At 41.5% G+C, this 14,535-nt stretch overlaps 1 protein-coding gene across 2 annotated transcripts in view; it reads right to left on the bottom strand.

Moving 5' to 3' along the window:
• ticrr (TopBP1-interacting, checkpoint, and replication regulator) overlaps positions 1-5,208 on the bottom strand; it is a 39,757-nt gene extending 34,549 nt beyond the window's left edge. For both annotated transcript variants that reach the window (XM_073033244.1, XM_073033245.1), the window contains exons 1-2: positions 4,537-5,208; positions 1,797-2,106 (exon numbers count right to left, since the gene is read on the bottom strand). In XM_073033244.1, the coding sequence (XP_072889345.1) occupies positions 1,797-2,106; positions 4,537-5,124 (898 nt within the window). In that variant the 5' untranslated portion in view covers positions 5,125-5,208. The remainder of the gene's footprint in view (positions 1-1,796; positions 2,107-4,536) is intronic.
• Between the last annotated feature and the right edge of the window lie 9,327 nt (positions 5,209-14,535).

Below are 14,535 nucleotides of genomic sequence, written 5' to 3'. Positions count from 1 at the left end.
ATATAAACAACACTCAAAATAAATAGTGGAATCACTGCTGGAAGAACTTTCATTTAAATAACATCTTGTAGCGTCTCTAAGAAATAACCTAAAGTTCAAATTTAGTCAGTTGTTAAGATTTACATTGATCATTACACATACAGATCTCCATGGAGATCAAGACATGGACCTGCCTCTGAAAGTTTATACTGAGGGGAAAAAATTGCTCAGGATAAGGGAAAGAACCTGAATCAGGCTTATTATCATGGAAATATGTGATGAAATTTGTTTTGTGGCAGCAGTAGTGCAAAAAATATTTCTATAAATTACAATAAATAATACAAAGAGGAATAGGAAGGCACAGTTCATGGACTATTCAGAAATCTGCCACAGGGGAAGCAGCTGGTCCTAAAACATTGAACCTGTGTCTTCAACTGTTTTTACCTCCTCCCTGATGCTAGTAATGAGAAGATGGCATGTCTTGGGTGATGAGGGTCCTGTTGAAGTTGAGCTCTCGACATTATCTCAGAGATAACTTTGCCTTTAAACTCCAGTGGAAAATGCAGTTAAATTTTAGAATGGCAACTATTGTTATTCTTCTTGAATTACCTCACATTTTCATGAACTCCAGTTGAATACAGACCATATTTCCTCATATGACTGAAGAGCAAATCACTCACCCCGGCAATCAACCATGTAATTTACTTTTTATTTTCTCCAAGGTCAGTATACTCTTCCACAAGAACAAAGACAAAATGACGTCTCTGTCTCACCAAACCTGAAAAATATCAGCAAGGTTCCCTTGCTCTCCTATATTAGAGGTTGACATCCAACTTGCCCTAACTGCGTGGTGTACTTGGAATTCCTTAGATTCCTAGCATCTAAAAGAATCATTGCAGTTCCACTAATCTGACCAAATAGCAGCATTTCTCCAGATCCTATCAGTGAATTCCACATGCTCTTTGTGCTTTTTCCAACTCTGTCTGTTAAAAGTACTCCATCTTCTCCAGCTCACAGCCCTACTTCCTTGGTCAATACTATGAAATTTACTAAGCCATTTATTTAACTGAGGGCTCACTGACGATCCCTGTAGCAATCCACTGGTAATGATCTGCCAACCGGAAAAATATTTCATTAGTTCTGATTGCTTTCTCTTTAAGAAATCTTTTATCCATTCGAACGTTACTCCTCATCTTGTGGGCCTTATGCTGTGAAATCTGTTATGTGGCTAATTAAGTGTATGAAACTGCTGGAAAGAGGAAAAAAAAAATGGATAGGGAACCAGAGCATGTACTTGGGCTAGTTTAGGATAGTCATCACTATAAGGAGATTGAGGACTGAGTCTTGCCGTCTAGGAGAGGGAAAGTATGTTTGGAGACTTTATTCTGTAGTTGGTTTGAAGGTGTGAGGGGCTTGACATTCAATGCTGTGATGAATGATCAGATCTGCCTGGGTGATTTTATTTTACTAGCATAGATACAATAGACCGTGTGGCCTATGAATCAGTAAACTTATGACATGGTACATTATCAAACACCCACTGGAAATTCCATATTATTCATATTCCTACTGATGTCACCTTCCTTACACGGACAGCTACTTAACTAAAGGCAGGCTGATCACCAAGTCTAGATTTATATTGTGTGCATGCTCTGAGAAATTGTTTTGCAACAGTACTAATATTTTTCTGTAAAACAGTTAAATATCAGAATACAAGATAGGAAAGGCAAAGTTATAATCCCAAATCATGTTTAGAACACCAGTACCAAAGTACATTCTCTAAATTCTGGCAGCGATCACAAAGTAGTCATAATTACCTTGTGCGATAGTCACTAATCCATGTTGCAGTGGAAATGTATTTCGATAGAAACTATCAATGTTAACAAAATAATTCATGGTGCAATCAAATGGGAATAAAGCATCCACTGTTTTCAACTGATTTACACATTCCTTGGTATATTTTCCATTCTGGCTGAGCTGAGAGTCCAGTGAAGTTTTTTCAAATGGTAAATAAGAATCTTTAAGTGAAAGCTCCATTAAAGCAGCAAATGGAATTAAGCTCCCACCAACCAATTGCATCACCTCCGAAATTAACCTATAGCCAACATGATCGGAAGCTCCAACGAACTAGATGGAGAGAAAACAAATTAAAGAATGTCATTTCAGAACAAAACCAGGCAGTCATACAAGTGTTCATAAATATGTACAGCAAGTTCTTTAACAAGAAGTTGCTCACTTCCCCATTAAGTTATGTCACATTATGTGGTCAAAGTATATTTTTTTATTTTTAAATGTGATGAGGAGTTCTATCTATACCAATGGTTTTCCCAGCCTTTTTAATGCATGGACCAATACTACTAAGCAAGGGGCCCAAGTTTAAAACCCCTGATCTACACCATTCTTTCAGTCATTATAGGAAGCCTCAAAAGCAAACCATGGAAGGAATGAGATTTTTTTAAAAAATGATGAATTGTCAGGGAACCAGGGTAGTTTGATGTTCTTAAGTATTCTATAATGTTCTTCTATGGGGCAAGCAAGATTTACTGCCAGTCCATTTCTGTAGATTCCAAACGATTAGTCAAGCCTCCTTAGGGTCACTACCTGATGACAGGTGGATCATGTTATGCTCAATAGGGCAGGGTAGGAGTTTCTGTGTTTCACATATTCCCAAAGAGACTCCACCATGGTGATCTGCATCTTTCCCTGATGCCCCTTCTCCATTTTGAACATCTTTGGCTAGGAATTCCGCAAGTTCGTAAGCATGTTACATTTGTTGCTAAGGTGGCTTTACCATGAACGAACCATTTTGTTCTTTCTCAGCCATTTCCTTGCTGAATGGCAGAGCAAGTCCTAGAATAGTTAAGTTAAAGTCTGTCCCGAGCCTTACAGGTTCATCAGGCCAGTGCTTTTGCCAGTTTCAGTGGTGTGAAGCCACTGAGAGTACGAGACTCCCCACCCCGGAACAGGACACCAGTCTATTGCGAGGTAAGTCCAAGAATAATTTATACCTTATTATGTTCTTGGAAACCTCTTGCCAAGATGGATCGTGGAGTAGTAACCACTTTGGGAATCTAGTGTCAGGACAAGGTGATCCACACCCCAATCATAATTAAGGTTTGGGATTCCATTCAGCAGGCTTGATTGGAAAAGGGGTTAACAGACATAAGAGGGCTGAGGCCATGGTATCATATAAAAGCAAGAGCAAATGCTTTATTGTATAACATAGTCAGAAAGATGTCATTTACCAAAGGATCTCATCATCCAAATCATGCCCTATTCTCACAGCTACTGTCAGGTAGGAGGTACAGGTCAGGCCCGAGGCTCCAAACTGCCAGGTTCAGGCATGCACACAAAATTGAGGAACTCACCAGGTCAGGCAACATCCATGAAGAACAGACAGTTGATGTTTCGGCCCAAGACCCCTATTCAGGCCTGGGAAGGAAGGGGGAAGACGCCAAGAAAAAGTCAGGATGGGAAGAGGGGAAGGAGGCTAGTTGGAAGGTGACAAATGAAGCCAGGTATGTAGGAAAGGTCTAGAGACTGCTAGAGACTGTTCATTTCCATTGATGATGCCTGAGCTGTTGAGTTCCTCCAGCATTTTGTGTGTGTTGCTTTGGATTTCCAGCATCTGCAGAATTTCCAGTGTTTAAAATTAAGGAACAGCTACTTCCTTACAACTATCAGGTTCTTGAGCTGACATGCACAACCATAATCAATATATTAGCAACACTATGACAACTTTAAAATTGTTGATAGCATTCTCTCTTGTACTATACATGTCTTGCTTGTGAATACACTATCTCTGATGTTATGAGCTTGTGATGCTGCTGAAAGTAGATTTTTCATTCCATCTGTACACACATCTACTTGTGTGGCGGTTTTTGAATCTACCTGCACAGTCCTAACCCTACGGCATCAATGGAACACTAAAGATCACTTCTTGCACTATCACACTTGTCTTTGATTTTGTCTTTATTTTTCCTTTGCAATGACTATCGTCATGCTTTTGCAGACCTTTCTCCTCCCAATGCAAGGCATAATTTTATGTATAGCTTGAATTAGTCATAGAAAGGTACAGCAGAAAGAATCCCTTCAGCCCATCTCGAGCCATTTAAACTGCCTACTCCCATCCATCATCGCCCTCCATACCCCTACCATCCATGTAACGATCCGAGCTTCTCTTAAATATTAAAATGGTGCTCGTTTCACTCACAACCCTCTTTAGAAGTTTTCCTTCATGTTCCTCTTAAACTTTTCACCTTTAACCCATGACTTCTAGTTGTAGTGCCACCCAATCTGTGGGAAAAGTCTATTTTTACCCTATCTATTCCCTTATAATTTTGTATACCTTGATCATACCTTTTTCAATATTCTGCGTTCCAAGGAATGAAGTCCTAACCTATTCAGTTCTGTGTGTTTTTTTTGTGATGCTCCTCCAAACACACTTTTCATTGCGATTTAATGTACGCAATAGGCCGATACTGTACTTGTATATTGGTGTCAGTGCCACTAGAGATTTAAAAGGGGCGGCTTGTGAGATCAGGGTGCACCGCTTACCTGCTGCAAGGGCTGAGTGTCTACCCAATGCAGGGCGATGTTGTGGTCGGAGAGTAGTGCCCGGGCCGGCGGCGGAATGATTTTCTCCGCCAGTTGGTGACAGCTGTCGGCGACCGAGAGCTGCAGGAACCTGCCCAGGTCGGCCCGGGAGAGAGGGCACGGGGCGAAGAGGAAGAGGACATTGCGAGGCCATGGCTGCGGGGCCTCGGCCGCTGACCCGCGGCCCAACTTGGCTGGGGAGGTGATGTCGGGCCGGTCCCACGGGTAGTCCGACAGGGCCTCGATCAGCGCCGTCTGAGTGGCGGCCGCCGTCCCCCGCCGGCGGCTCTGCCCCAACTCCCGGCTCAGGGCCTCCTCCAGTTCCTCCAGGTGTTCCAGCCGCAGCTCCCTGAAGCCGTGGCCCCGGGACACGCGACCGCGCGCGGCCGCCGAGTCGAAGAGTTTAAAAGCCCAGCGGACGTCCTGGAAGCCGGCGCGGCAGGCCGAATGCAGCAGCACCCGCAGCGCGGCCCGCCGCACCAGGGCTGGGCTCAGGACGCGCTCCGAGGCCGCCGTGTCCACCAGGAAGGCGAGGTTGTGCGACACCATGGCCGGCCGGCCGGGCCGAGGGAGCCCTCACTCCCTCGCCATCTGCCACGGCTACAGAATCGCCGTCGCCATCTCCTTCTTCAACTTGGGTGAACTGTTCTTGGCGCCTTTTTCGTGCCCAAGCGCTCATTGGTCGAGGATGCGTCGTACCGTTTGCTCATAGGGTGAGTTACAAACCGCCTACTAACGTCATTGGTTCGATTTTAGCAACCTGGATGGTTCATGTATTTGATTGGCCACAAAATTTCCTAGCTCGATCAGCGATTGGCCATATGGCTTTGGCATATCCATACATACAGTTAATTGGATAAAATACTTTGCAAAATTACCAATTGTGTTCGAAGAAACATTTTTGTTACTTGATTGGAAAATTTAACTGTCAATCCGAAGACGCAGCCAATGGGTGGATTGTCATAGATGTATTTAAAATTTTAAAGTTTGTCTTTTTTAAATCCTGCAGCATTTAAAGGGTATTTGCACCATATTCAGCAGAGCCTGTAAAATGTTGGAGCAATTCAGCAAGTCAGGCAGCGTCTATGGAGATGTCGGCTTTTCGGGCCGAAACCGTTGATCAGACTGCTATTCCTCTCCATAGATGGTGCTAAGTTTCTCCAGCATTCTGTATTTGTAAATCTGAATTTCTAACATCTGCAGAATCTAGCATTTTGTGTGTGTTGCTCGGATTTTCCAGCATCTGCAGATTTTCTCTTGTTTCTGATCTGCAGAATCTTTTCTGTTCATTATATTCAACATGGTGCGTTTTATTATAATTTCATTTAAATTGGATTTAAGAGGTGAAGACGTGAATATCTGAAGGAAGAGCTCTTAGAGCAGTATCTTAGCAGCAAAAACAATTAGCAACGCCTTGGGTCGAAACCCTGCATCAGGAAGGGCTTCTTTTACTTCCCTCCTTTAATTCCTTTCCTGATGAGGGGTCTCAGCCCTAAACGTGGATTGTTTACTGCGTTCTATAGATTCTGCCTGGCCTGCTGAGTTCCTCCAGCATTTCGTGTGAGATGCTGCCTAACCAACCGAGTTCCAACACCAGTTTAGAATTGGAATAGACTTATTACCATTACATATACCCCAATACAGTGAAAAGCTTGTCTCGCACATCCTCATACAGATCAAATCATTACATAATGCATTGAAGTAGAACAAAGTAAAACAATAACGTTGCAGAATAAAATGCAATAAAGTGCAGGGCAGGTAAACAATAAAGTGCAAGATCGTAACATGATCAAGAGTCAATGTTATCGTACTAGGGAACAATTTAGTAGTCTTAGAACTTTATTTGTTTATAATATTTATATCGCTCAGATTACTTGTTGCTCCAAAGTTGAAAAGTTCAAAATAAATGTACTATCAAAGTACATGTATGTTACTGTATACAAACAACCCTGAGATTCATTTTCTTGTGGGCAAACTCAATAAATCCATAATAGAATAATAACCATATCAGAATCAATGAAGACCAACTTGGGCATTCATCCAATTTGCAAAAGACAACAAACTGTGCAAATACAAAAATAAAAAAATAATAATAGTAATAAATATTGAGAACACAAAAGTGAGTCCAGAGTTTGTGGGAACATTTCAATGATGGGGAAGTGACGTTATCTCCTCAGGTTCAAAAGCCTGACGGTTGAAGAGAAATAAATGTTCCTGAACCTGGTGGCGTGTGTCCTGAGGTCTGTGTACTTCCTGATGACAGCAGAGAGAAGAGAGCTTGACCTGGGTGGTGGGGTACTGATGATGGATGCTGCTTTCCTACGACAATGCAGATTTCAACATCTCCGATCTGCGTGAGATTGTAGGTGTAGTCAGCTGAGCAACACTTCATCATGCGATGTAGCTTCTTGATGTAAAAATGACCACATTAACCCTAAAGGAACGCATCACATTCTACAGGAACACAAATATCAAAATCATCTGAATGATTCTTATTTTTTTAAGAACTTGTGTTCATGCATGCATTTTAAATGGTCTTTTAAATGTAATCAGATTTAAGAGAGAAAAAGACTCCAGATGCTGGAATTTTCAGGAAGAACCCAGCAGGCCAGGCTTATCTGTGGAGGCAAAGAAATAGTCAACATTTTGGGATGAGTCCTGATGCAGCGGTCCTGACTCAAAACAACATCAACCATCCGTTTGCCTGCATAATAGTGCTTGATACACTGAGTTCCTCTAGCAACTTGTTTTTTGTTGTCAAATTTAAGTTCCTACACAGCCTCTAAGATATATTAAATCTCTAATATGACGATTGGTAGTTTTAATATAAAATATTTAAATGAATGGCAATAAAAGACAAATAGAAAGCAGTAATGTGATTTTTTTTTTCCTCTCTCTTTGTCAGAAAGTTAAGGCTGAGAAAAGAACTTAGACTATGAGAGAATCAACAGGGAAGTAGAGCAGAGACTGTTGTAGTTTGTGTTCCAAACCTTTCCACCATTCAGAATATTATTCGATGGAGGAGAAAGATGTTTACCAGGTTGGGTTGGGTAGCACGGACTTCGGGCTTACACTGAGCAAAATTAGAACTATGCAGGAGACAAGGTCAGATAAATCAGAATGGAAGCAGGATGGAGAATAAAGTGACAGGCAACTGGAAGCTCAGGATTGCCCATACCTATGGGATGAAGGTGTCCTGCTACCATGGAGGTGCTGGTCACCAAACCTCTGGGTTCTCCAGAGAAAAGGAGCTCACATTGTGAGAACTGAATGAAGCAATGCCAGTGCAATCTTCAATGTAGTGGAGGAAGACTTGGGGAGTATAATCGGGGAAGGCTTTGAACATCGACTGTTCTATGTAGCCAACGAAGAGGCAGGCATAGTTAGAGTCCATGCAAAGGCTCATGACTACTCCTTGAGTTTGGAAAAAGTGTGAGGAGACAAATGAAAAATTGTTGAGGTGGGGACCAGATGCAGGAGGGTGGTGGTAGAGGCAGATTGGTTGGTTCTTTTGTCAAGAAAGAAGCCGAGAGCATTGAGGTCTTCTTGATGGGGAATAAAAGTGCATAGGGCCTAAGCATCCATGGTAAAGGTGAGTCTGTCATGGCCAGGAAATTTACTGAGGAGATCAAGGGCATGTGAAGTGTTGTGGAAGTAGATGGGAAGGGACTGATCCAAGGGGGATAGAATGGAATTGAGATATAAGGACACAAGTTCAGTGGGGCAGGAGCAGACAGACAATAGACCTACCTGAACAGTTGGTTTGTGGGCCTTGGGTAGGAGGTGGAAGTGAGCAGTGTGGTGTAAGGGAACAATGAGTTTAGTGGCAGTGTATGAGAGTTTTCCAGAGTGGGTTAGTTCAGAGTTGGTGTTGGAGACAGTTTTCTGATGGTCTGGAATGGGGCCCTCTTTGAGGGGTAAGTAAGAAGAGGTGTCTAAGAGTTGCCACCTGGCCTCGTTCTGCCACACTACAACAGCACCCTTTTTGTCTTCAGGTTTGATGGTGAGGTTGGGATTGGTGCACAGAGGGTGGACGGCAGAGCGTTCAGAGGTGGCACGGTTGCAGGAAGAGAGAAGAATGCGGAAGTTGAGATGGTTGACGCCTTATCAGAAATTCGAGATGAAAAATCCAGAGCAGGCAGAGAATCAGCTATCCAAAAGGAGGAGGAGGGTTGAAGGTGGGAGCACAGGGTGTGGAATCCTTGCCAAGAATTGGGTTCAGAGACGCAGGTGATGGAAGAAGAGCTCTGGGTGCAGAATTCTCCTCCAATGTCTTGTGGTCTTATTGTTTAGCCCTGAAGAAGGGTCTCAGCCTGAAAAGTTGACTGTTTTCTCATTTCCATAGATGCTGCCTGACTTGCTGATTAGCACTGGCATTTTGTATGTGCTTCTTTGGATTTCTAGCATCGGCAGGCTTTCGCGTGTTTGTTACCATGTTGTAGTTTGTGTTCCAAACCTTTCCACCATTCTCTTGTTAAAAGTAAGAAGACTCCTGTCAGTTCGGATTGGCAACAACACACCCTCCATAATCTCCATCAGCAGGTGAATCACACCTATATATAAACTGTGTGGCTAAGCACAGCTCGAATGCCATATTTAAGTTTGCTGGTGACACCACTGTCCTAGGCCAAATCAAAGGTGGTGATGAATCAGCATATAGGAGGTATATTGAAAATCTGGTTGAGTGGTGTCACAACAACAACATCTTACTCAATGTCAACAAGACCAAGAGCTGATTACTGATTTCAGGACGAGGAAACCAACGGTCCACTAGGCAGAGCTCGTCAGGGATCAGAGGTGAAGAGGGTCAGCAATTTTAAGTTCTGCGGTGTTATTATTTCAGAGGACCTGTCCTGGGCCATATAAGTGCAATTACAAAGAAAGCTGAGTAGCACCTCTGCTTCCTTCGGAGTTTGTGAAGATTCAGCATGACATCTAAAACTTTGACAAACTTCTACAGATGAGTGGTGGAGAGTATATTGACTGGCTGAATCACAGCCTGGTATGGAAACACCAATGCCCTTGAACAGAAAATTCTACAAAAAGTAGTGGATACGGCCCAGTCTATCACAGATAAAGCCCGCTCCACTATTGAGCACATCCACATGGAGCATTGTTGCAGGAAAGTAGCATCCATCATCAGGGATCCCCACCACCCAGGTCATGATCTCTTCTTGCTGCTGCCATCAGAAAGAAGGGACAAGAGCCTCAGAACTCACACCACCAGGTTCAGGAATAGTTATTACTCTTTCAGCCATTAGGCTCTTGAACCAAAGGCAAAACTGCATTCAACTGTCTCAGAAAGACAGCATCCATTATCAAGGAACTCCAGCACCCAGGGCATGCCCTTTTCTCACTGTTGCCATCAGGCAGGAGGTACAGAAACCCGAAGGCACACACTCAATGATTCAGGAACAGCTTCTTCCCCTCTGCCATCCGATTCCTAAATGGACATTGAACCTGTGAACAGTACCTCACTTTTTTAATATATATAATTTCTGCTTTTGTATGATTTTTAATCTATTCAATATATGTATACTGTCATTGATTTCCTTATTTAGTATTATTTTTTCCTCCTTCTAGATTACATATTGCATTGAGCTGCTGCTGCTAAGTTAACAAATTTCACGGCACATGCTGGTGATAATAAACCTGATTCTGATTCTGAACTTCACTTGCCCATCACTGGACTCTTCATCTCATGTTCTCTATTTATCGTTTATTTATTATCATTATTTCTTTTTCTTTTTGTATTTGCACAGTTTGCTGTTTTTGCACACTGGTTGTCCGCAGTCTTTCGTTGCTTCTACTATGATTATTGGATTTATTGAGTATGCTCACAGGAAAACGAATAGATGGTGACGTATGTACATTGATAATAAATTTACTTTAAACTTTGAAATTGCAAATTTTATAATTGCCTAGATGGGTGAAGATCTAAGAACTCTCATGGAGTTGAAAGCCACTTAGAATAAGGATGTCAACTGAAATGATGCACCACCCACTGGTTAAATGATCATGTGCTCTACCATAAATCAATCACGGTTGTAGTATGCACTTCCAACAGTGTGCAATCTGCAATATTTCATCCTTCACAATATGCCAGGAGAAGGGCAGCAGGTGCTTGGGAAAACTATGACAGATAACATCCTTTCCAATTCACACATGGTCCTGGCATGGACAAATATTGCATTGCCTTTTGTAGCTGCTTGTTCAAAACACTGAAGTTCCCTCTCTTACATCAGTAGCGGAGTTTACAACGTGTAAAAGTCAATGGTGTGAAGTCTATTGTTGTCACATAGACCAAATGTCCTTTTATCACATAGACCAGACTTCAATGCAGTGAAGATTTATCACCATTCAGATGAAGATATTACAGATTGGCAAAAATGCCTTTGCTGAAGGTAAGTAATAAAATTGACTGGATTTTAGTAATCCTTTTTGACAGCAGCAAAAATACTTAAAATTTGCATATTTTCCAGTAAAACATGCTTTTGCTGACAAATATTACATTCACTTTTACATGCAAATTGAATAAAACAATTCCATCTTTATCTTTGTCGAAAGTTATTATATAAAAACATGCCAATGCAATTGCACATTTCTCCTGATCTGGTAATTACTCCTCACCAGCTTCCCAAGAGTACTCAGGTATTAATTCCAGTTCTGGCTGTTACAGTAATTTAGTGGAGCAGATGGTTCTATTCATCCTCAGGCTGAAGGATCATTCAGCCCATTAAAAGGCAGGAGCCAGACATGGGAAGTGTTTGTAAGTAACCCGCGGAACGGTTTTAATCGCCGACTGGCTTCCTGGCTACTCCTGTTCGCTCACCGTTGTGATCCTTCGATAGCGGCATACCATCATATCAGCTTCTCTTTTGTGCTCTGATGATCGTGCAGTGTGTTTTACTGTAGGAATACTGCCCCTTTAAATTTCTTTCCTGTCACCTCAGATAGCGAATCAAAGGAACCAACGGCTAAAAGGCGAGATTGGTCCGGGGAAAATAACTGTTGCATTCACTGGAAAGATAAGACTCCAGTTGAAAAGTAGTACAAAAATATACTTTTTCTCCTGGAAGGCTACAGCTCAATTAACCCTTTCTTTGCCACACCTGCCATGAAGATGTTTAAAAGTCTCCATTAATTTAATCTGAATGAAACAGTGGTAAATTGGTCTGGTGCTACAGGGCATTTGTCTCATTAATGGATAATTGGATTACAGCCCCTACTTGACATGCATGGAATGACAGCTCAGATAGGAACGAGGCAACCCCATATGTCAGTGCCCCCAAGGAGAGTTCTTACCTGGACAGGAAGAGAAATGCTCACTGGAATTAAAAACCCTTTGATAATTTGGCCTGAGTTCATCTAAGCTTTTGGAGCAAATAGGATTTGACAAGTGCACTATCTGTTTTGTCGAGACATAGTAGTCAGGTTTTCTACTAAATGTCAGACAAATTTCTGTATGAAATCAAGTGCATTTTCCTTCCTTAATTAAATAGACAGGGAGGTTTTTTCCTGAATTGATGAACATAGTTGAATTGCTTCAGGATTAAAGAACAGTAGCAATAACCATACATTTCTGTGAACTGTCTTTAACTGGAACTTATGCAAGCAATCCCACTCCATTTACACCATCCTTCATCATATCAAGCAAAAGAATCATTCTCTTGCAATTTGGATCAATGCTAGTATTAATAGTAATCAACTATGTTTTTAACTGCTTGTCCTCAATACTCTTTTCCTTCCATTATGCATTGAAACCAATTCCTACTGAACTCATTATTGCCCCCCAAGTCTTAAGATTCTGGGCCCCCCTCATTTTACCAAGTCACCTATCACAAATTAGCAGCCAAGCTTGGCATCATTTAATTACTGTTTTTTTTCTCTGCGAATCTCCTCATTGTTCCCTGATGGTCTCACTTCAGTTTCCTGTTGGGCATTGGCCTGTGGTGTCACGAAGAAAGGTCACAAGATGCAGAAAATGGCAAAATATCACAGAGGTGCAAAGGAATCTTTACCACACAAATTTATCACTGCTTCAATTCAACTATGTTCATCAAATTAATGGAGAGTTTTAAATACCTTCATGGCAGATGTGGCAAAGGAAGGGTTAATTGAGCTCTGGCCTTCCAGAAGGAAAAGCATATTTTACTTTCTTTCCGATCTACCTGTACTTAATGCGTTGGTGTAGAGGTGGGGTGCAGGACAACATCCCACACACCACAAATCTTCAGGCCATGCCTCTCAGAAATCTGTGCTAATATTATCTTGTGACTGTACTGTGCTTTATCATAACTAAATGTGTTTTATCGTAACTACAGTGTATTTGTAATAATAAATAATATCCTCCCATGGCTCACTGGCAACCTTCCCACTTCTTTAGTATTTGTCTGCTTTTATGAGGCGAAGTTGCTATCTTGACGCTCAACCTAGCATTGATAGAAAGCATGCAAGGAGCTGGCCAGATTTGAACCTGGAACCAATCACCTTGAAGTCTGGTGCGGATGCCACTACACCACCAGCCAGCTAATACGGTGTATATGTGCTGTATCATAATGATATGTACTGTTTTGTAACTGTATGTGGTGTGTGTGACTATATGTGCTATCTTTTGCTCCCTGGTCCCAGAGGAACTTTGTTTTGTTTAGTTTGTATACTTGTGTATGGTTGAATGACAATAAACTTCAGCTTGAACGAATTCACTTTTATTAACCTGTGCTGCGCTTGATCAGATGAAGTTGATAATTCATGATAAAGCAAGTTTTATTTAGTATCTAAACTTTATTTATTACCTAATCTTTATTCAGAAATGAACACCAGAGTCACAAACATGAAAAAATCTGGCAGTGCTGGAAATCCAAAGCAACACACTCAAGATGCTGGATGGAACTCAGCAGGTCAGGCGGCATCCAGTGAAAAGGGTAAACAGTCGACGTTTCGGGCCGAGACCCTTTATCAGGACGATGAAGGGTCTCAGCCTGAAACATTGACTGTTTACTTTTTTCCAGGGATGCTGCCTGGCCTGCTGAGTTCCTTGAACACCAGAAGGCTCTCTTTTTGAACCAATTATTTAATATACAATATATATAATTATTTCTTTTTATAACTTGCAGTTTTTTAATGTGTTCTGCTGCTGTAAATCAACAACTTCCACAACATTTGCCACAAATATTAACCCTGATTCTGAGTTTTCCTTTGCAATTTTGTACAGGAATTTGGAATATTTGCTGGAGTGATTTTTTTTTGTCTGTTGCCACAGAACTTCCATTGTACCTTACAATAGAGTGTTTGACAGACAGGGTAGAAGGAGTTTTAATCTGAATTTCACTTATGCCACCCCTGACCTCAGTGTACTTTGTTTCAGACAGAGTAGAAAGAGCTTTAGTATATGTGTATTCAGTGAAATAACTTGTCTGGGAATGCTTCAGGGCATCATTAGTTGCCTGATGTAAGAAGAGTTCCACTCTTCTACCTAACATTTTGCACCTTGCCTTAATATTCAGAGCAATGCAAGTCACAAAACAAATAAAACAAATTGCAATTTCAGGAAAGGGGTCTCTTTAATATTGATGTACTTGTTTGAGGAAATGGCCTGGTGCTGATATGCTGGAAGTAATTAGTGATGAGGGGGCCGCCTCTCAAAGATAATGCATTTGCTTGAGTAGCAGATAACCATCAGGCGCAATTAGCAGTGGGCACAGATGATGTAAATAAGGGCACCTTGTTATATTAATTGCTGCATTCGCTAAGACCTTGTACTACACAAACCTACTGTAATTATTTTGATTTCATTAATTTTTGACATAAACTCTTCTAAACTGTAAACTTTGCAGCTCTGTTAATTGAAAAGCATGAAAAATTCAAACTGTCCACTAATGGCAACGTATCTCATATTGGGGAACAAACAAAAGTTTCTATTAATATTTTAGTCCGATTTACATTCTGTGGCTTGGCGAG

The sequence above is a fragment of the Hemitrygon akajei genome, chromosome 30, assembly GCF_048418815.1.
Source record: "Hemitrygon akajei chromosome 30, sHemAka1.3, whole genome shotgun sequence".
Taxonomy (NCBI): Eukaryota; Metazoa; Chordata; class Chondrichthyes; order Myliobatiformes; family Dasyatidae; genus Hemitrygon; species Hemitrygon akajei.
Note: the sequence above shows the minus strand (reverse complement) of the source record. Positions and strands in the feature narration are given on the sequence as shown.